This window comes from Pagrus pagrus (genome assembly GCF_965226575.1).
Source record: "Pagrus pagrus genome assembly, chromosome: 16".
Lineage (NCBI taxonomy): Eukaryota > Metazoa > Chordata > Actinopteri > Spariformes > Sparidae > Pagrus > Pagrus pagrus.
Genome location: NC_140200.1, coordinates 27,364,577 through 27,389,158, shown reverse-complemented (window position 1 = coordinate 27,389,158; position 24,582 = coordinate 27,364,577). Strand labels below are relative to the sequence as shown.

General features: G+C 40.2%; 1 protein-coding gene across 4 annotated transcripts in view; it reads left to right on the top strand.

Moving 5' to 3' along the window:
- Window positions 1-24,582, top strand: part of epha7 (eph receptor A7) — a 94,372-nt gene that overhangs the window by 48,283 nt on the left and 21,507 nt on the right. For all 4 annotated transcript variants that reach the window (XM_084378366.1, XM_084378365.1, XM_084378364.1 and 1 more), the window contains exons 6-7: window positions 20,164-20,288; window positions 22,243-22,411. In XM_084378366.1, the coding sequence (XP_084234492.1) occupies window positions 20,164-20,288; window positions 22,243-22,411 (294 nt within the window). The remainder of the gene's footprint in view (window positions 1-20,163; window positions 20,289-22,242; window positions 22,412-24,582) is intronic.

Here is a 24,582-nt window from a genome sequence, read left to right as displayed (position 1 = left end):
CTGGAAGTCCAAGTGAAGCATCTGACAGCCGCTGGAGATGAGTGCATAAAGTCAGTGCCACCCCACACACTGAGGGTGTATGCACGGTGTGCTGCTGTGACTGTCAACACACTTTTTGTTATTTTGTCACCTGAAGGTAGCTTGCTTTAAATTGCGTGAACATGTCTTCCATTTGCATTAGAATAACTCACCGCTCTCCAATTAACTGGTGACAAAGTGGATTGGAGATACGCTGAGTAAACATACCGGACGTCTGACACAAAGAGGCAAAAGCTGCTGTTTGTCATTGTTCCCGGGGTAATTGGGATGAGGTTTGGGAGAAGCTCAGCACCCTGAAAAGCAAACTCTGGCTCGGGCTCTCCCACTAAGTTTTAAGCCTCGTCGCCCTCGCTGCCTATCAGACAGAAATCACCAATTACAGTAATGGCAAATCCTGCGGCCAATACACAAAGGCTGACAATGATTTGACACCTTGCATGCCTTAATCAGGATGTCGGGCTTCATCTCTCAATTTATGAGCCCTCTGTCACTCGCTTTGGTACACGACTTTAAGCTGCTTTGGCCCAATATACATGGCGCTGTTATCCTATTTGGACTTTGTTAGGAGAGAAACCGTCTGTAAGACACTTTGTGTTAACTCAGATTTGTAAGAATTATATCAAACTTTTCATAAATTTCAACTTTTGTCAGTCAGTAAAATAACTTCCATGCAGGCCTAACGTTAGCTGAAATTATCTTGGGAAAAGTTAAGCTATGTTTGGTTCGCCTGGCTGGTGGTGGTTTCATTTTAATTAAAAACTATAATCACCCTGGTTTATCCAACGTTCTGTATGAGCATACTGTATACACAAGTCTGTGTGAGTGTGTGTTTGATGACTGGACAAACATGGGCTTTGATAGATTCCTACGAATACACAACATTTTTGGTTAAAGCTGCTGATGGCCCATATTTTTGGCTTATAATCAATATTTTACAGTATTTCGTCTTATCCAGGTCAAGACCAAGTAGCATTTTTTTAAATTTCTGTTTTTAATTCTCTAAGCTACATACACACAGAAAATACAAAAACTAAACAGCCTAATTAATAAATAATAAACCAGTCGGATAAATAAACTATTCATGCTGGAGTGTTGAGGAGGAGTTCAGGAGTCTCACAGCCTGAGGAAAGAAGGAAATCTGTGCAAAATGTTTGTGTCAAGTTGAACTTTTGAAGGAAGGAAAGCCATCTTAATTTACAGTTACAAAGCCAAGTGTCAACGATCATACGACAACAACAACAACAACAACGATAACAACAATTTTGTTACTGATTAGTGCTAGCATTCTAGCTAGTTACAAGTTAGCAATTAGCTCGCAATTAATCCTGCAAATATTCACTATGTCACAAGGCCCATAGCACGACCTATTTCATGAGGATGCATGGATGAACTCTGCTGTGCCACTCTCTGGTGTGAACCAGTCCTTCACACTTGGCCAGTTATTCTGATATTTTTGCCAGTTTTCATACCGATGTACCAATGTGCTGTAAAAAGCATATAAAAGTCATCAAGAAAAGTTAAGATATAAAGTTAAAATATTACTTTGGTAAAAGTGAAAGTCAGTCGTAGGAACAGTACTTGAGTAAAAGTCACAATCTCATGTCAAATATTTACTGAAGTATCAGTTCAAGTTAAAGTACATTATACATTTATTTCATGTATATATTAGCCTGGCTGATTTTTGTGATCATCAGAATCTGTGTTTTATTTAATTTGATTGTTGATAGATAGATACATTTACAAAGGTGCTGCTTTGGTTCTGATGCAACAATCTTCAAAGTAACTAGTTACTGAAGTTTCAAATAAATGTATTGAGGTAAAAAGTACAATACTTGCCTCCACTATGTAGTCGAGTGGAAGTATAAAATTGCTGGAATAAAGTAGAAAGTACCTCAAAATTGTACTTATGTACAGTACTTGAATGTACTTAGTTACACTCCATCACTGCTCTGGGGAACACAGTTATTTACAAGTTCTCTCTTTTACCTGATTAAAGAATGAGATTATAAATCTGATCAGACATTTGTTGCAAAGTTTCAGTGCTTAACAGCAATGCTTGGTGCTACGGACATATTTAGGTCTGTTCTGAAAAAATCATTGAGTTTTGATACACAGCCCCAATTAACACCAAAATAATAACAGTCTTTCATTAGCTTGTTCCTGCCGGCTGAGGCAGAGTGACACCTCAGCAGACGGCTGAGTAAAACCCTAAACCTCCTTCCATCACATCCACAGGGGACAACACTGACTTGTATTACAAGGCTCGGCTCAGCCTGATAAACTGACAAACCGACATACTGTATGAGTGTGTATGTGTGTGTTTGTGCTCCACTCTGCTGGTGGTCCTCTTCTTGTAGGGAATCTGCATCACAAACAGCCCCCCCCACCCCCTGCTGCTGCTTTCTGGGGCCGAATCCTCACAGCTCTGCTCGACTGCAGCACAGTGGAGTCGCCTATATAGATATGAATGGTTCTACCAACTATTCTTGAGTTTAATAGTGAAGGATTAAGGCAATTCAGACAGATTTACAAAGGACAGGCGGGGGCAGCTTTTTTTAATTGTCTCTGTGTGACTAATGGCAGTTACGTTAGGCTGAGCATTTTGGGAGACAACACAATGTGTTCAAGGCATTGACTGCTGATTATTTCCATGTGGAGGCTGAGAATTTATTTGACCAGAGCATGGTATTTGCAGCGGGGAATGATTAAGAAATCGCTTTATATTCCTTTTTTTATTTCTTCTCCGTAAAGAACCACTTTGACAGCTTCTCTTTGGGCTGTACCTGCTTCCATTCCTTCTTAAAGAAAATAGAAATATGATTCCCAGCAAAAGAAAAACATAGTTAAGTACAGATTGAGTTTCTTTTTTCTTACATCTGGCCAATTTCCAAACCTTAATCAGTCTGCTGACTTCAAGGAGGTACAGTACTTTCCACAGGCTTCTTTCTTACCCAGCAGGGAGAGCGATTCATCTGCTCAGCTTGCAGTTTTATGGGACCATTCCCTGCTTCTGTCGTTTTAAGCGGTCCTCCATAAGCTTACCACAAAGCCATGAAACAGCCAAAATGAGAAAACATTATACAGCTAATAGAGCTGTTACAAAAACTACCTTTCGGAATTGCTTAATGCCACGAGGTGCCACCTTGAGTGTGCCGGGCGTATTATGCCGCTCAGTTCGTAGTCTTGTTTTGAAGTCCTTCTCAATATCACCGTTATTTCCTCCCCAGCTCCACTGATGATCTCTGACATCTCATTAGAGTGTCTGTTATTTGTATTACGCGCACTAAGGCAAAGTGATCACGGTGGGTATTGTGAAGTAAATTTCTGTAAGCAGCCAAAGAAGAAAAGAGTCATTATCAAGTCCAATATATAGTTGGCAGCAAAACAGAGGTGCTTTACTCGACGGAGGAAGTACAAGCTATGAGATTGTTTCCCAAGATACATTTTCAAGGCTAATTATCTCACAATAATGACATCATTATAATGATAGTGAGCCAGGGCTCAGGCTGCTGAGAAATGATGTTTTTTTCACACACACACACACACACACACACACACACTGCCATGAACACACAGCTTTTTCACAGAAAATAACTCAGACATATTAAGAAGCTGCAGGTGTTTAAGCATTTCAGCTAAAATCTATGAATGCATACATGACATTCAAAGGAAAATGCTCAACACTGAATACAGCATGTTCTATGATGAAATATTGTAATTCATTTTTTGGATATTCACAGTTTTTCATCAGCCTGCCATGAGTAAGTGATTTCTTACATTTCCCAGACTTTTGGCAGCCCATTGAGAGGTGGAGTGAACATGTTGCTGTCAGCTGTGGGGTTTATGCACAGGTGGAGAGAGCAACAGTGGGAGAAGTAGTGAAAGTCACGACCCTGACTGTAATAGTCTTGTGTGCTTAGAGGTTTTCTAGTCTGCTTCTCCTCTATGATTCAGTATCTCCTTGTGTGACTGTGGAACTCTGGTGTTTTAAATCCCTGAAACATTTTTGACTGTTATTGTATACGTGCATGTGACCAGTTTTCTGATAGCACAAGAAAAAGTCAAACAGATGTCTTTGGAGATCACGATCATTAAGCGCTGGGAGATAAGTCCTTAAAATAATATCAAAATAGTTTTAGGCTTTTCAGCCTAAATAGATACATCACAATCTTTTGAAATCTCGTCAATAGTACTTCATAAAAGCTTGGACTGGCCTACAGAATAAAATATCACCATATTTCTGACCAAATACCTCAATATTGATATCGAGAAACTATTGTAGGGATGACTATCGGTACTTAGTCATAATAACAAAATATTAACACAATGAAAATATTGATAATCATCAGTAATGTGGATAAAATGAAAACAATCCACCAAGTTAAAGTCAAGCTGTTATTGTGAAATACCCTACTCTGACAGTTGCCAGGCATAGAACCACTGATCTGTTGTCTAACAATAGGTATAGGCGTCAGTGCTGAAAAAATTGCTTAAATTAAAAATCAAATCAAATGATCTTAAAATTTAAAAAAAATGAATCAGGGATTTGGAGAATCCTTACACCCCTAATAATGATATGATATCTATATATTGCCCAAACTTATGATCATTGTAAATTGATTATATTTGGACCCTTCATTGGAGTACATAGCTTGAAGACATCTGCTCTGGCTCATGGACAATGGGGCGACATTTTTGACATTCTGTACAATAAAGAATTCATTCACTCTGGAAAAAATAATCCATAGATTGCATTAAAAATAAAGGAGGTTACAGGCCTAATATATATGTGAAGTTATACATACTGTGAGATAAGATTTTATCTTCATTAGCCACCCCTTTGTGAGCACAGTAAACTAAAGGTCTTCTCTGTTTAAGAAAAAAAAACCCCACCACATTAGCTTATAATGCAGGACTTGCCTTAGTTCATACTGTTTGTGTAAGTTGGTGGTAAAAATTAATCACAATCACTATATAAATAATGAAGCAACTGACCTTGGGCTTTTGGGGCCCATGGGGACAGCTGCCCAGTTAGTAATGACGTGCAGCAACAAAAGCAAGGCACTTCTCTGAAAGCTGCCAACACTGCAGATGCTTCGGGGCAGATTGCACCTTTAACTCGAACAGCAGCATCTCCCAACTCTCTGTATCTTCGGTCAAAGGTTATAATTGGTCATCCCTGGAATCATTATGATCTCCTCCATAAATTGGAGAGAGGGTTCGGACGTTGCTTTGTGTGCGAAACACCTCTTGTTTATCCAGCAGGTGTTACAGCATTACCGGGCCTCTCTCCATGCAGTGAACCTGACTCTGTGCCTGCCGATTATGGCCAGTCACTCACCCTGGAAGCCGGTGTTGACTGGAGGTGAAGGGAGGCATAGGTGGGACAAAGGACAGTGGATGTGCCTTTGTAGGGCAGAGGGAGCTGGGGGCCGATCTGTGCTGAGTTCAGCCGGGCAACCTGAGTGCTGGCTTTGTCTCTACAAGCAGCCGATCACTCAGCGCAGTTTCAGTTGAAAACTGTTGGGAGGATTAGAGGGCAGACTGTGTCGTCCTGAGTCTGGGAATAGTCAGCTCTTGTTAGACTCTTTTTAGCTCTGCGAACAGCTTTTACATGATGCTTGATAATAAATCATAGTTATGATGTGATCCAAACAGATTGTTGCAAGCACTGAGTTGTGGCAAACCAACTTTGAAATCATTTCAAAAGATATTTTCTTAATCCCATGATATCCATAAACCATACAGAGATGGAGCCACTGCTTGTTTCTGTCTGTGCGTAACAATCATGAATCATAATCATTTAGCTGCTTCCATAAGTGAAGAGAACATAAAGAAGGAAAGATGTGGCTCAGGAGGTCAGTCATTACACTTTCTCTGCAGTGATACACGTCACTGTAAGGTATTCCTCCGGGACAAATGTGCTTTGCATGTGTTTGTGTAAAGCGACACGCCCATTCGTAAGCGCTGCCGTCTGCTTCCCTTCACGTCCTGTCATTTGCTTTTTGTCTGCACATAAAGAAGACATCAAGTCAGCTCATGGCAGACAGATGAGTGATAGAGGAGCTCACCGCTGATGACAGACAGAAAAAAAAGCAAATCCTCAAACTACAGTCAGCCACTAAGTAGGCTTTTGTGCAGACTTTTTTTTTTTTCTCCCTCATGCCGTCTGGCTGGAGGCCTGTCTGGAGTGTCTGGCCCGGGGGTTACTCATCACGAGCACAGCTGCTGGCATCAGGTCGTCCCCTTGATTACAGGGCTGCTGCTGAGTCGGCTGGGCGTTCCAGTCTTATCCCTTATCACCAGGTGCATTTACTTCGGCAGTGAGCCGCTCCATTTCCTGCAGATGCACTCGGTTGACTCAAGCTGAGTGTGCCGTCAAATGAGATCTATACTTCCAGTGTTAGGTCATTATCACCATCCAGTTTGAGTTTTCTCAGGCTGAATGAGGTGTCACTAGGCAGAGCTTTGAAGCAGGCATTAACTGGATCTGTGTGAGATTTATACAAAATAAAGGTCAGAGCATATACCTGCCCGTGAATGTGACCTAAGCATTAATACCTTTCAGCATGAGGTATTTTTGAAACAGACGTTAGAATCAAGGGCATCAGAAATAACTGTTTCAAGATTGTTTTCCTGATAACTAAGCATGCTGTGATAACTAAAATTTCAGAAAATAGCAAGAAAGCATCCATGACAGCAACAATGGCTTGTTCTATCTGACCAGCTATCCAAAACCCACCAAATATGTTTCATTTATCATCACACAATATTAACAAAATCAACAGGCACAGAACATTTTGTGTGTGGAAGACTGAAATTGCCAAAATCAAAAGTTAATAAACTCATTAAATCAGTTGATTTAATATGCTATTAAATGCACCAAAAACAATATTAAAAATAAAGGAAGGCACTAATTCATTTATTAAACATAAATGTCTGTTTTGATTTGCTTTTATGAATTATTTATTTGAATGCATTATGCCACATTATACAAAGTGTTTACATTTATGTTTTATATAGTTTTATTGGCATATTAATTCATGTATTGAGTCATTCATTTTTTTTAGTTTGGCAGATTCAGTCCTCCATATTTGTGGCCAACAAGCATCAGTTTTTACTGAATGATTCTGTTGACCAGGTATTCAATTAAATGAAGTATCCTGAAATACAACTTGACCCCATTGCTGCTGTGTTCCTATTCTCACCTAAATAACAAGGTCTTAAAAGATGATTTTCACACAACTACTGTCATTTTGGCCTCTCTACAAAAAAGTGACCCCAGATAATGTATGAGCTACATCCTAAAAAATTGCAATTTATCACGAGCACAAGCCAGCTGACACACAGGGGACATGAGCTTTTTGGAGGAGAACCATTCCATCTGATGGAAATATTCTTGATGTCTGGTTCATCATTTTGACATATCAAGTCGCTCATATCGTTGGAAAATTCTCCACCAGTATTTTAAAGTAATGGTTTGTAGGTTTCACCTACTTAACCACACAGTTTGTACCAAAGGGTCAGTGGGGTTGAAGAGGTTTAAACAGGGGTTTTTTTTTGGTGGGGGGGGGGGGGGGGTTCAGTTGTTTTTGTCTCTGACTGCTTTATTTTCACTTTGGAGATGAAGGTGATTCCCCTAGAACAAGGTGTGTTTGCACTCTCTCCAATTTGTCCCACTTGCTGTGCGGCAGATTGTTTTCTGTCTTCTTGCAAAATGAAATATCAAAACACCAGGCCGGTGCTGAGGTAACCAAACTTGGAATGTGTGACTGTCACTTCATCTGGAAGAGCAGTGAACTTGTTGACAGATTCAAGGTGCGCAGCAACCCGACTACAGCGCCAGGGGACCTTGTACACCTTGCACAACTGTCCACAGCAGTATGAGCAGGGTCATTTTCAGTGCTTGTCTGCCTGGTGTCGGCCTCTGATCTGATTTAACTGCATGGTGTCTGGGAGAGCTGCAGGCCTGGCCTGGATCTGTTGGCAATCAGCAGTGTGTTGGACTAGATTGCACTGTACAAAATTAGAGAGAGGCGGCTGGAGGGGCCGTGGATATGATTTCCCTGAGATGGAGCCTGTCCAAGACTGTGATTAAAGAGCATATGAGCTCTGATTAATATGATCATCTTCCTGATGACAGAGGTATTTTTATAATAAATGGATGTTTATGATGCCAGTCCTCAGCCATCATATGTCCCCACATTCAGCAAACACCGGTGTTGGGCTTAATTTGAAATTTTAATATTTCTCATGCCAGATGCCAAACATTAGATTACTCATTGATAAGGGACTGAGAGCAGCTGCCTCTGTGTGAAACCACAGATAAGTGTGACTATAGGGGTTGGAACCTCAAAATAATAGCAGTGCCTCAGGATTGTGACCAGTGTGCGCCATCGGTCCACAGCACACTTCATTTTGTGAATTATCTCACTTATCAATCCCCGTAGAGCTCAGACGTCCAATCAGGGTTTCAGATTGGAGCGTGGGGCCCTCAGGCTGTGCTTTGACATTTAAAGGAAGCAAAGAGGTGGAAGACCGTTTGGCTGCTTAGCAGCTCCTGTAAATATCCAGAGTCACCACGCCGGGCTCTCGCCCTAATCGCCTCTGTGCCTTTTCACTCCACGGTCTTTGTTTTATTAAGATAAATGATAAAGCCACTGTGTATGCAAACGCATATCTCTGCTTACCCTGGTCATGTATTTGAAAAGACATGCCTTGCAGCTGCTAGTAGCAAAAAGGTCAGCAAGGCAGTGGATAAGCAAAGCCAAGCATGTACATTATAACAAGTACCAGTGCTTTCATTTGTCCTCTTGCCTGTGCCTGTTTGTTTCACAGTGTATTCTTTGTGACAGTCCGTGTGCTGAGCCGGGGTTGGATAGCATCATTATAACACACCATCAAAAGGGAAATGGACAAGCCTGGTGTATTTTTATGACTTCATCAGGCTGTCTGGGCAATGAATTCTGCAGATCCCTGGAAATTCAGCAATTAAGTATGAGGATATCAGGCTGTGCATCATGCAGCCGGGCAGTTCTCTGGGATTTACTCTGATTAAGTGGGTTCAGATGGAAAACGGTCCGTGAACAAAACTGAGGTTTATTTACAAACGCTCAAAGCTTTTCCTCTGTTTTTGACCCTGTCATTTATTCCCAGCGACCTCCCTGAAACCAGCCTGCATCTCACCACATCACATTACATCCTGCACACACATGCTGGCCTGCTGTGTATTGTCACCATAATTATGATTGCCAGAATAAGTCAACAAATGTTCTTATTTGGTGTTTGGGACATTTATAACAAACAACTGGGCCCCTGGTTTCTTATGTGAACGGTTAAGTAATTTAAATCAAGAGGCTCAGTTTTATGTCTGTGGTAAATACACAGTTTTGGCACAGTTAAGCAGCAGTACACATTTAGTTTATGTTCCATGTCATTGTCCTTTGAGTCATATTGCTGTTCCCCATCTGTCCAGTCATTCATTATGACCTTCTAAAACATGACGCTTTCTACAAGACAGAGGAGGAAATGACAGTTCACACCTGGCATAATTGAAATATGTTTCAGCTGATTGCTTGTAATTAGATTTGCTCTACTGCTCATATTTTATGATCTCTGTGAAAAGATGAAACATACATTTGCAACCGGCAACAAGCTTGGTTTGACTACATGTGGTCACATGTGTGCCTGTGTACTACAGAATATAGTTTTAGCCTCTAGAGCCTGACCAATATTTGATTGTTTGTTTGATACCAGTATTCCCAATAAAGACACATCGGCTGATATACACACATTTCATGCAATGATCCATCAAATATGGTTATCAGGCAGGATAGTTTACAGTTCAACAATAACATTTATAGTCTAACATGACATCAGTGCACTGAAAGAGTAACTGGGAATTTAATAATTATTAATTACCACTTAAGATCTTTTTTAGCATTATAATCTAAACAAGTTTTCATATTGGCACATATTGCAAAGAATATACTTGATACAGGTATATCTGTGATAGGACAATATCAACCAATAATATTGGTCCATCGATATATCTGTCAGACTTTAGACTCTTTAAACAGGCTGTACACGTTGTCCTTTTGATTTTTCACTTTCTATCTATGGAAGTCTTTGAACTGTCCTCACCACTGGACAACCCCATTTACAGTATTGCAAACAACAGAAAATATTGGCCTCTTGGGCAATTTTAAGACCAATTGGACCAATTGATAATAGAAATCTGTCAAGAGAATATGCTGTACTGCCCTGTATCTCCAGTTATATTCATGACTGGAAATATTTCATTTAATTCAGGACTGTTTTACGGCCATACAGAATGGCTGTTTTGGAAAACCTCGATTATCCAAAACATTCCAACATTTTTTTTATCTGACAGTTTATCAGTTGAATCGCCAGAAAATGTTGCGATATTGCACTATAAATTGATATCATGCAGGGCTGCACAATTGATCAAGTTTTTGATCAAGGTAAAATGTGAGACAAACAGCATTATAATGACGTACTGTAGTGCTCTGGGGATGATCTGGCCTAACATGTTTGTTTGGTACAGACCCCAACAAAATAATATATATATATATAACTTTAATATATATATTTTTTTTTATTGTCAATCATGTTGCAATCATAATGTCTGTTAAAACAATTATAATGCTATTTTTTACCATATCCTGTAGCCCTAATATCATGAGAGCACAGTCTCTGAATTCTCTGGATCTCTGGATATATCGGCAAATACTAGTTTGCAGAGCTTTCTGTGAAACTCTGGAAACTGCCAGCCTTGAATCCTGTCAGTGTGGTTTTGGTGCTGTCATGTAAATCTGTCCATTTGTGAAAAGAACTCCCCAAGGTGCATTTTAGTGCCCATTGTTTCACCATTCCTGGTATATGATTATGTAAATTTTGGTTATGCTACGGTGGAGTGGAGATGACTCTATTCTTGCTCTACATGGGGCAAAATAAATATGGCGATTCTAGCTGACTTGAAGAAATCAGGGAGTGTGCTAAGAGGCACTGATGATAGGCTGCCAGCCCTGCTCCCTAATTTGGACACTGACATAAAGCTGAGTGCTTCTTCAATCAGCGGGGTCCCTGCTGGCTCAACAATTATGTAACAAAGCTGACCAATGATTTCTGCATCTGTTACACTACTGAATGGCATTTTGATATTATACTAGAGCATGTGGCGCTGAACACCACTGCGGGTTAAAATGAACTCCCTGTCAGAAGGCATCGGAGGGGCAATCATGCACAGTGCGCCTTGTGTGTGCATGTCAGTGTAGCATGAAAGCAATTTCCCCCACTGACCTTCCACTGTGATTCTGATTCCTGGCTTCACAGCAGTGCACAGAGCTATACTTAAGCTGTTAGGTGTGGGTGATGCACTCAGCGAATCACACACCAAAAAAACATTTACTTGCTTGAGCGCAGGGAGAATTCGAGGAGGGTTTCTATTAGCTGGAGAAATTCTCATTGACATCTAATGCGCTTCCTTTATGGCCAAACACATCCCAGCATCATTTGATAAGCACGTCTCTACCAGACCTCACTATTGACTGTTACACTTAAGAGAAAAAGCTCTGAGGCTAAGAGAATTGGATTTGATACCTCACTGTTGTTGCCGAGGATTGATATGAATATATGATAGCGGGGTCCTTGAACTGGGAAATAATGAGGGGAAATTTGATGGCTGTGTTGAGCTGTCAGTGGTGAAAGCATCAGATACGTATTAATAATCATCCCACCACCTCTGGAGCTGTCAGCCCTATAGAACATGAAAGACCGAGCCTAGGTCTCCTTCAAATCAGGCCTAACTAATTGCTTTCAAACGGAGCCGCCTTTGACCTCCCCGCATGGTCACTAAAGGTGTCCCTGCCTCGACCGGCATTGTTATGCAGTGAACGCTGTGTCCTCTGCCAATCTCTTTAAAACTCTATTTTCAAACACACTTGGTTCAAGGGTAACCCTGACCCAGCTGAAGTGTTGGCGGTGAATAGGAATCATCAGGCTATCAAAATCTTCACCGAAATGATACCCTTTGATGGGAGGACACGCTGTAGCTGTAGCTGTAGCTGTAGCTGTAGTTATGTCTGGACAAAATCTAAATGATACTTCCATTGGAGAGCTTATAAAGGAATTAAATTGATCAGATTAGATAATATAGATAAGAGTAGAGTCCAGAGTAGAGTTTTGGTAAGGGGACACAAACAAGTTCAGGTTCTATCTGACCTTCTCTCTAAAAGCAGCTGCCTGCTGCTAACATTAAAAGCTTGATGATAGCAAAGTATGTGTTCAGGAAAACCAAGTTAGTGAGATAAAAGAGGCTAATCATCCATAATAATTCCGCACTATGATGAATGCCTTAGGCATTGCACATAGTCATTTACTCATCATTTTCGAGTGCCCCCTAGCCCCTCAGAACAGGGCTACAAGGGGTAGTGGGTAAACTCTCCCCCTGTGAAATGGGACAACCTTCAAGACCCTCATACGTCATCAGTAGTAGTCGATGGCCACCAGACATTTCCAGTATGGCAGTAGTAGGGGCAATTGGGTCCATGGCTTTGGACGAGACCTTGAAATTCTGGGGGTCTTGTCCATATGAAAGTTAGAGCCCTGTTCCCAAACACAATGAAAAGTGCTACCAACTGCATCAGTGCTCTCTTTTCCTCCCTGTTTGGGTCTAAACAGAGGTGATGTGGCACCGCGTGGCAGCGGCTGTGGAAACGCAATGCTGTGCTGTCTAAATGCCACCAGCGTGACACTGGCTCTGTAACCCAAGAGCAAGAAACTTGTCTCACCGATTTTGACAGTTCCCCTCGCATTCATCAGAGTCTGGGTCTGTTATTGTCCTCCATCCTCTACTCTGTGACTCACTGTGCGTGCTCAGAGTGCACTCAGTCACTAAAGGGAATTTTGCCTTTAATTCAAGAATGCTCAAGGTACACTGCCCACTGAGTGGATGAACGGCCTTTAGAGCTATGCTGCAAGCTAGTTTCAGTCTGGCCAGCTCCACAGACAGGTGGAGAGTAGCTGGGGGCAGATAAACATCCACCCACACATGCACGCACACACACACACACACACACACACACACACACACACACACACACAGACAGAGTGTTTACTGAGTTCACACAGGCAAGTAAAAACCCACACACAGGCACAAACATACAGGCATTCCTGCTGTAAAAACCAGCCAGGTTTGCATGAAATTTGTCGAAATGATCGCGCTGTCTTAAAATGCAAATTGCATTCTCCATGCAGGGAGAGACAGAGCTCCATGAGCAGACAGCAGTTTGACACTGAAGCAAAGTGGTGGAGAGTGAGGGTGTGGAGGTCAGAGGGGGGCTGACTGCTCCGATACATCTGCCTTGGAATCCAGCGACCCACGTCCAATTCTCAACTCATGCAAGCAATTTTCCTGAGCCTGAGTGAAGTCTTTATTTACGGCTAAAGTGGTTTTTCATTTAACCATGAGCAAAAGTTAACCAAACTGCCCAGCCTTGATCTTAAAGGGGAATTCCGCCACTTGTACACAAAAAAATTCAATCAGTTCCAATCATTATTCCTGACAGACTGCCTGCCTGTTTTTACAACATGTAACTATGCTGAAGCAAATAGCACTTCACTGGGAACGTTACCAGCAGTCACTTTCTGCTCTGTTATGGGAGTCCCAACACCGAGTAGAAGTAATCTTGATTATGTCATACCTCATCACTTGACCAAACTGTCGGCAGGCGTTTGAGTCACAGGCTGCTGGAGATGATGTGTGAAAAAGGCTTCTCTCTAACAACTCACACTCCCCTGAACTGTAAACACTGTGATGAAAGGAGAAGCTGATTAGACCTGTACAGTATGTTAAATGCATCAATCGCTGTCATTGTCTGAAGTACTTGATATGATGGAGAGCAGAGCCAGCCGGACGAAGCAGGATTTTAACTATGTTAACAGATTTTAAAGCCTGAAGATGTTAAAGGGACTTTTGTTAATGTGTCAAATGTGTTTTCATCCTGCACAAAGTGTCGGTAGTTGCTCAGAAGAACCCAGTTCCAAATGAAAAAAAGTCTCCTGTGCCTTAATGTCTGCACAGTTTCCTTTCTTTTCCACTGTAAAAAAAAGATGTACTTTATGTTTGTTTATATGACCGTATGAGGCACAGTGGATTTTATTTAAAAATATTACTTTCTCAGGGAGACATCGTAATCTCCTGTTCAAATTAAAACCCTCTAAGATCTCACACACTTCAACAGAGATGATGCCATAGGCGCTAAGATACACGTCTTAAAAACAGCAGTAATTAATATATGCGTTTATGGCATTGCTTCGGTCCATGAGGCAAGCATGGAGGCAGAGAAAGACGCTTATGTAATGAACTACCTCCGCTCTGCTCTTCGCCTCTGAGTTGAAATCTGCCGGCTGAGTGAAAGAAGAGGATATTAAAAAGCACTGTCTAATGTATTCATAACAGATTCAGATGCAGAGCACGGTGGCGACTGGCTTCTGGATCAGTTAGCTTTACAGGAGGAGGTTTTCGGGGTCACTAACACATTTTCTAATATTGCAAAATGAATGCACAAATGCCTTACCAAACAGTCTCTTTAACACTGGCATAACAATTATACAATTTTCCACCATGCGAAGCCCCACAGGTATGTTAAAAGTCTGAGAGTGGCTGACTGCTTCTGGTCTTCATGATATCAAGTCAGTCATTAATGGCTGCCACACAGTGCTGCCTGTGTGATCTGCAGGGGAGACAGAGGAGCAGGCTTTTTATAGAATTAATGCTCAACTCTGGTCTTCCTTCCAGCACTGAGAAAATGAGAATGGCTGCTTTTCACCTTCCATGAATGATCAGCTTTTAGCCAGTGGAACACAGCGTCTGCTAATGCTGATAACTGATCTCATGATCTCTGTGGAAACACAGGACCCCAGCTCTCTGTCACCTGTAAGGGAGTTTAGGATGTGGCGGAGCCAGGGCTGAGTCATTGCTACTTTAGCCACCGGCCAAAGGGGGGTAAATGAGGCAGATCTGGTGCCTGGGCCCACGTCGCACTCTGGAGGGAGAAGAAGCTGTGTGGGAAAGTAGCTCATCATGCTGCACGCTGGCTCAGACAATATCTCTGATACTACTTGAAAACCATGTATCTTTGACAAGTGTGTGATTTTGACAAATGAATCCTTCCTCGTTTTTTAAACGAGTACAGCTCATATGCGCAGGCGTGGCATTTAAGACTTTTACTGGAAGAAGTAAAAGGCCGAAGTATGAGGCAGAAAAGACTAAGTGTCCTACTTGGCAATAGAACCAGTCTACATCATGTTGTCTCTATGATAAGAAAAAATACAGATTAAAGCAAAGAGTTGAAATCAGATTATATCACAAGCAGCTTTGGGGCAAATCGATGTGTTTGTTTTTGTGCTTCTTTCATAAGAAAAAAAAAAAAGAGCAGCAGAAAACAAGAAAAATTCCAGTGTGCAACACCACTGTTGTAAATACAAATCCCAGAACAATTTCTCAGTGCTACCTACAAACAAAGCACATTACATCATAGCAATATTATGTCTTGGAACCTTGTATCTCGAAGTAAACATGTATGTAACACTGGGATCTTATCCTCTCACTGAAGTTACATAGTGCAGAAACAAATTATGGGGGTCGGAGTGACTGTGACACCATTCACACTATTACAAGACACTCTACCATTAACTTGATTTCGAAGCTGTTATTTTAGGGTAAAAAAGTTACATAATGTTGCTTTAAGCTCTGCAATCATAGATAATTTCCTTAGGGTTTTTTTGTATTTAGCTGGAGAGAACTTGCGTGACAACCAGTCAACAGACTCATCCATGATGCTTTGTTTCATCATCAGTGATCAAACCAACTATCACTGTGTCATCAGCAAATCTAACATTGAAAGTACAGTATCTGTATGTAATGTGTTACTATATTTACTCAAAAAGTCATAATTATTCAAGATAAAACACTCTCCCAGTTCAGGTCATAAGCTTTGAAACAGACCACTGGGCCAATGTGAAACCAAACATATCCTCGTGCCAAAGTCCAAAAGTTCCTAACATTGTAAATATCGTGTATATCCTAAAGTAGTTCCTCTCTGCACATGCAGGGTAGAAAAAGGCATCTGCAGGGGATGAAAGCAAATGTCAGATTAAAGCAGTAAACACAGACAAGAAGCATCATTTAGTGCCCATAAAGCCGAAGCAGATTCAGGATCGGAAGAGAAAGGTCTATATTTCAAGAGCGCCGTCTGCATGGGGGCAGAGAAAGCAGCCAAATTGGATGAAGTTAAGCTGTACTAACTGCTTGTTGTGACTCGGGAGACAAAACTCAATCGTCCTTTTGACTGGCCGACTGCACTGAGAAAAGATACATTGTTCCTGTGTTTTGGGTGGATTATGAGGGGACATGTCACAACAGCAGGTTTTTGACAAGGTCTTGGGTGTCTGCTGTCGTGAGCATTACTGTCAGGAATGCCGATGAGGCCTAATGAGGTTTTAATCCAGCCGGAGTCATTAGTGGCAGGTCATCTTAAAACAATCTCGGGTCAGGCTGCATTAAGGCTACAGAGGCCCACTACCACTGGGTCACTGAGCATGGCACCCACACTTCAGCACTCCAGCAGCTCCTGTGAGTACAGGAAAGGGGTTTTAGTATCTAGTCAGGATTAAAAGAAATATAGCATATCTCTGTCGCTTGACTCATGGTTAAGACTGTACAATACGCAGATCTTTGAACCTCTTACACTGCCAAATGGTATAATGTTGTGTTCAGCGTTTGTAAGTTCCTCAAACAAAATTCATATTGTCACACTGTCATTTAGGATTTCACATTTTCTTTAATGTAAATTCTCTGATCTGTGAATGACCCAGAAAACAGAAATCAAGGTACAGCTTCTGACAAGTGTCTTTTACCTTGGAGTTCAAGTTGTTCCCAGGACAGCTTCTCAAACTTGCTAAGACATGTTAATTAATATGTTTTGCCCCAAGAGCAGCATGAGTCATCATGATTTCACAGTGTGTTTGCAGAAAGGATTTCTGGGCTGTGTAGAGTGCAGATTTGCATTGAGCATATTTTTGTAAAGCATCATCTCCTAGGGGCGAGGTTTAGTAGGCCAGAAAGCTCTTTTTTCTCACAAGGGTCTTTAAGAAAAGTGCTGTAAACATGAATGTGATAATAATCAGGATGATGAAGTAATAGAAGTGTACCTGAACTTTAAGTCATAGCTGCAGAACTAGTAGCAAAAAAATCTCCAACTTGACAACTGTCATTCTGTGAATAACTAAGTCCTAAAAATAAAGTCTAAAAGCATGCCAGCACAACAATAATGTTATCAGACAAGAACATATAAGGCACTCACCACACAAAAATAAATAAAATAGGAGGAAATGGGAGGAAAAAATTTATTACATTAGAAACCTGTTTAACTACTTTAAACACTGGGAGATATTTCACTTGTTTCATGAAACTATGACATCAAACCTGCACTAAATGACTTTTCAACACATTCTCATACCAAAACAACATGACCATGGTAGCTTGCTTGTCACTCTTCTACTTACTATGTCACTTCACTTTCTCCTTTGCTGCTGCAATTATTACTTCAACCACTAGAGGTTGCTGCCTAACAACAAACATCAATACAAAATTAGTAGACTATTATCATAGTCCGTCAGTTCTACATAGCATTTTAGCATCTTTAAGCTGATTATTTTGGGTGAAGGGCCTCAACTTTCCCACTTTGGTTCAGTCTCATGAACTGCATCTCAAAAGCAGGCAGCTGAATTCAGCAAACTCGCTGTGTGCTACATGCCCAGCTATAAACGTTTGAAAAAGTTAGCAACTTCCTGGTAAACACTGTGGAGCTTTAAGCATCTAAGGACCCAGAAATGTTTTTGTCTTTTTTCTTTCTCTCTCAGGAGTTGGTTTGAGACAAAACAAAAAGATGAACATTGCTCTTTTATTTACCAGGTGGGCAGACACAAGAATCTGAAAGAATGCTGATGTTGCTCTGTGTCAGGAAGCTGTTTGAATAGGCAGCTGCTTGTTAACACATTCTGCATATCAAAGTGATAAGGTTTAAGATTTAAAAGTCAGGGGTATCTAACTGACAGCTCGGAGCCACTTCTCCTCCCAAGCTAATTTGAGTTTGACCCCTGATTTAAGGTTTCTGCAAATCAGTCTACTTTGCTTTGCTTGCAGCTGTAAAATTAAATGTTGCAGTAGTAGTTACAGGAGTGGCTGCAGCACAGGCAGTAGCATGAGTAGCCATTGCATTATTAGAAGCTTAATCAGTGCAGTGCAATGCAGAAACAGTAGCTGTAGTTGGTGCTACATTAGTCATAGCAGTAGTACGGTAGTTATAGAAGGCAGAATAAACAAAATAAGAGATAGACCATATACTAAGACAGTGCATGGCACCAATGCAGGCTTAAGCTGGATCTATAAAGGTTTGTTAAGTTCAGTACAGACAGTAAAATAAAGGAACTAATTTAGCAAGAGGTTCTTCAAAGAAATATAGTTCTTTGAAGAACCCCCAAAGGTGTTTCAAAAAACACATTACATATACATACATTTTTTATATTAGGCACCATAAATTGATAATAATAAATAATAATAATAAATTATTCTTTTACCATTTTAAATCAAAATGTTGTGCATATGTTGAAAAACTAGTACATGCACACCAGCTTTTCCAATACATAAACTATACTTGGGCAGCTCGCCCAGGTTAATTAAGGTCCGCCCAGGTAGATAAATCTGAATTAGAACTTTGTTTTTTTCAATCAAGACGCAAAACCATCATTGCAAAATGCACACAGAGCAGGGACCTTCATAGTCAAAGTTGTCAAACTTAAGGTGGGCTGATTAATTGCTATCAACTTGTGCATTGACCAACATGCAAGAAAATAGTCCACCTTAAAAGTTATTGTCGGTAGCTGCTGATGTTATGACCCCTGTTTAGGCTCTACTTGGGCTCATTGTAGTATGCATTGAACCATGTGTGGATTCATACGACCCGTTCAAGTCCACAGCTGTCCACAGACGTGGGAATTTATTTCGGAGTGTTTTGTGAAATGCTTGGCATACTCTGTAGTGAGAGGACCTGCTGCTGAACGCTAAAGATGTAACTCAGATGAAACAGTTAAAGCATGATATAAACGTTGACAAATCAGACAGTAACAGCCTGTACTGCTGTAAGCTCGTATATGAGTGTGTGAGTGAGAGACCCTGCTCACAGAAACCTGCTGCGTGGCACAGTGGAACTCTGGAGAAGAAGAAGTGAGTCACAGTAAATATAAATAAATATATCATAAATATATGACACGCTGCGGCCCACACCACCACAACAAGTAAATTCACAATGTGTGGGAAACACTGCACACAGTTGTTGGCTGTTTGACAATCCTTTTTATTTCTTCCTACCCCTTCATATCGCCTACTGGCCGAACACACAGTCAGTCCAATGGACTTATTTTCCCAACACAAACACGAAATCATTCATATCAGGGGGAACAGACAGCTGTAAAACCTAACTTGATGATGGTGGTATACCATGATTTGCCTATGGGTAATGACAACTAAAAATATAACGCTGTGTGAGTGTTTTTGTGTGTCTATATGTGTGTATGTGCAAATCTAAATGTGGTAGCACTTAACCCATGCAGCCAGACACTTCAAATGAGTCATGCAAAGAGCCAGAGATAATTTGTGTGCATAAGACTGGTGTCAGGAGGTTACAGGTACAGCCCTCTGCCTCTAAGAGGCTTTCTGAATAGTTGTGTCATCAGGGAGAGTAAGTGCCTGCTTGTTGCGCTGGAAATGTTTGAATTAATTGAACTGAATTGTCATTCATAATCTACATGTTGCAGTTATCCACCGGCTGGGGTAACGCTATCTAGCACTGTTTGCGCTGTAATTGAAATTTTGATCATGAGGTGTAAACATTTCGAAGCGTCCGTGTGAATATTCGTCAGCTCCCGATGGCTGCTGAGCGTAGGCAGAGGAATGGGTGTAGCTGATTAGTGGCTGGCTGTATGCATGTGCGTGCAGAGAGGGTTTGCCCTCCCTCTATTGACATGTTCTTGTCTAAACAGCCCCATCCCAGGTCAGTGAGGTCATCAAGGAGAAGGTGCAGCAGCGCAGCATCCAGCTCTCCTGGCAGGAGCCGCACCAGCCCAACGGTGTCATCACGGAATATGAGATCAAGTACTACGAAAAAGTGAGTTTTTACTAGATTTGTTTGTGTCCTTGTCTCTTTCTGAATCCCTTTCCCTCCATCATCATCACATTCACTTCTGCCGACTCTTCATTTCGTATTCTATCTGCATGCTGCTGTGAGTGGAATTCACAAGATTCTGCAAGTACCTTCTTTGTCTCATAATTGCAATAATGAATGAGATGCTCATAAGATTTTAATCAGGCTGTAGTCCTTCACAGCCACCCCCATGCACATGTTAGCACACACACAATCCGTGGTGCCACACTGCCAGAATTAGCAATCTGTTACTGTTATCTCCTTTCCTCTTGCACATAGATTATGCTGCTGCTTCCCTGTGTTTCAAGTCTGAACACATCAGCTTTTTACAGCAAGATTTAATGGAGCAAATTTAACCCAGCAAATCAAAGGCTGGTAGCAGAGCTCTGATGCCAGTCCTGGCGGCCACAGCCGCTGCGAATCAGTCTCCTATGTCACGTACTGTGGCTGTGGTCCGCCCAGCTGTAAAAGTGGAAAATTGGAAACAACAACTACACCCCTAACAGACCCTGGCATTCCATTTGGGCTTTTGCCGAGCAAAACATTTACAGATCAACAACTAAGTACACAATGCGTGCAGCCTGTGCATCCAAATGGATTCCTTGATGGAGACGATTTCATATGTGTTTATGTTTTCTATGATTAAGGCTGCCTAATGATAACATAATCACTTCAATTAAAATTAGAGATGCTCTGTCATGTACAATCACTATTAAGCATAACTGATTAAATGAATTTAATTCTTTAATACCCTAAATTCTTGAATAAAAGCTAGTATTTTAAATACAAGCTGAGTAAAAAGAAAATGATGAGGGTGGAAATTGTTGTGCTATATATGTTAATTTCTTCATAATGCATATGTTCACAGCACTTATTCCACAGTTTAACAGCAGCGTTTAACAAAAATACTGATTTCACTAACATGTCAGTTCCACTTGCATTAAAGGTTTTAAAGTTCACCCAAAAGCAAAACAATAAGGCATTATCTACTCACCCTCAGACTGATGAAAAGAGCTTCACAGCAAAACAGTGTTTCATTCTCCTACAAAACTGTAGCTGGGGACAAAAACAACTGAAAAACTAAAACTGGCTCCGTACAGTTTGTCCAGTGTAATCTCCTGAAGCCCTGAGATTCCAAATTGATTTGATAAGAGGTTATTTACACCCTTTTTTAAGCCGAAATCTTCACTATAGCAAAAAAAAAAAGTTTTTTTTTTTTTTTTTTAAGAGTAGTGTCTATTAAAATCAACTTGGAATCTCTGGATAACTTGGATTATGCTGGGCAAGCTGTATGGAATCAACTATTTCAGTTTTTCTGAAGAATACTGCAACACTGTCTTGCTGTGAAGATCCAGAAATGTTTTGTGGACTATGACACTTCACTCTCCATCAGCATCAGCAGAAGATAATGACTGAATGAAAACAGTATCAGAGCAGTAGACTTTGTTATACTGATGGAATTAGTGCTGTGAAAATGCACATTATACAGAATTTATCAAGAAGTGTTCAGGTTGCAAACTTAAATAGGAGAAAATAGGAAGACATCTCACTACAGTATGGAACATTATAAATAAAGGCCTGTTTTAAAAAGATATACACTCTTTTAGAACTCATGATATAAGGTGTATCTGAATATTAAAATGACGGCCAAATTTAAATGGTTTCATCTTAAATTGCCACACTTTGTATCTAGTTGGATGAAACATTATTAAATTAATTCTTTCATTCATTCAATTTACAAAGTGAAGGTAATTACATCTTCTGAAGTATACCTGCAGTATTTTTGAAGCAAAGACATTAGATTAGAACACTTCAATGGGACTCTGTTATAACTTTCACACAGTAGTTGAATGTTTTTTTTGTGAAAAAGGTAAAAAAGTAATTCTTTTGATTAAGATATGATTTGCCCCTTGTACAGGATCAGAAGGACCGGATCTACTCCACAGTGAGGTCCAAGTCCACATCAGCCACAGTGAACAACCTGAAGCCCAGTACGGCTTATGTGTTCCAGATCAGGGCCTTCACAGAGGCAGGATATGGCACCTACGGCCCCAGATTAGAGATAACCACCAAAGAAGAGGCAACAGGTAGGATGTATATACAGAATGCAAGGGTACACTATATTTTAGTTCATTATTGCTAGTTGTGCATTTGTATGGTTCAGGACAAATACATTATTAAGGTATAAAAAAAAAAATTGGTTCTTTGCTGATACAAACATCTGAATATGTGCAGTAATATCTGCATCTAATATTGAAGCCTGGAATTTTAAAGACTTGACAGTAAACACGCAAATGATGAGTGGATGTTAGGGACCATCTTAAAAACACGAGAGCTGGTCATGAGAGCTTTTCAGATTTTTCTCTCTCTCTCTCTCTCTCTCTCTCTCTCTCTCTCTATATATATATATATATATATATATATATATACATATATACACACATAAATAAAAATAAAAAATAAATTATATATATACACTCATATATATGTATATATGTATATATATATGTATATATACATGTGTATATATATATATATATATATATATATATACACACACGTATACATATATATAATTATTTTTTATTTTCTTTCATAAAAAAACTTTTTTACTTTATACTTTGTTTTCACATAGAGTCATCTCCCATTTCATACACAACAGATTAATTTAGGCACATTTTTTAAAACACTTTGTTACATAAGTCATTTTTAAAATATTTTGTGGGCAGCTTAACTCATACATACATTATGAGGCAGAACATGAAGTACAAATGGCAGTAGAAAATACTGCTCACAGATTTCCTGTTTTAGTTTTTGCATCATGGCTCTAATGTATTAATATTGTGTAATGACTGTATTTTACACATATGATTCTAATCTGTGAAAAAAAGAAGTAGGCTAATCTTTAAGTGAAATCTGTATGAAGGTGATCGTGCAACTGGCCACAGCAAAAATGTTAAAGCATTTATGAATTGGATACATTACTGAATATTTAAATGATGGAGGAAATTAAGTTGAAGGACTTATCTGTTAGCCACTGCAGCACTAAGGAATGGTGTATCACTGCGAGACTGTCTCTTCTTATGCTTTGCATTTGATAGTGTTTCACCTCTTTTAATGATAAACCAACACAGAGCATATATGTATTAGTATGTCTCCAAATGCACCAATGGCAAGCCGCTAACAGAGGGAGAGTTTGACCACAGCCATATATTAGCACATCATTTTGGAACACAGACTTTCAATTCCAAATGTATGCACAGCCCGTTAATGTTTCCAGCTTGTGTAGTAATAACCCAGGGAAATTATTTGCTTTCAAGCAAAGCAAACAGAGATTGCTTTGATTTTATGCTAAAAAACCCATCATTGGAAAAATCACTAGTAACTGTAGCGTCATGAGGATAAAGACATTTACATCTAATCAGTTACATTAGCTTTGCCCTGTGTGTCACACTGTGTTACTTTAAGTTCTGCTGAGGGATGCTGCTGTGAGGTGCTTGTGTTATGGATCATGATGTCTAGCATTATAAGCACAGGCAATTTGAGAGGGAATGAGGGGGGATGCCTTTCCCTTTGTTAGCAAAATGACCAATGCATCCTCTTGTTAACCTGCCATCCTTCCTCTCCGTTCCATTGTAGCAGTGTGTGGAGGGACGTGGGGATGTTAAGTAGAATGTGTTTTATGTGTGTGCCTATGTGGAAGTGGTTAGCCTAACTTAGCATAATGACTTGAGGCAGGTGGACAAAGACAGTGAAAGATCAATTTGACCATATGGCATCTAAACAAATAAAACCCTATATAACCCTTTTATCCTTACAGATCAAGACTCCATAGTCAATGGCATAAACATGTTAAAATCCAAATTAAATGAAATTGTGACCTTCAAATCAGATGAATTAATAATTAATATGTTTTTACTTTGTTTCTTTAGTCTGCACATAAACAACCATGTAAAGGGGGACTTATTCTGCCTAACTATTTTTTGAGAAACAGCAATTCACATCTCAAGGTCCACCTGATTTTGTTGGTTAGCACAGGTCTTTGTACTTGTCTCTGCACAGGCACAATGCTACCAAATGTGTCAATGTTATTGTGACACAAAGGCTGTGTCTGAGAGAACTCCACATTTCCTATAGTGTACTATATTTACTGCCTGACATTTTATTTGACTCTTAGAATATTAATATTAATTTAATGCATTTGTAGTGCCATCAAAAACACTACTTTTTTCTAACTCTTTACATGTCTGGGATGGGT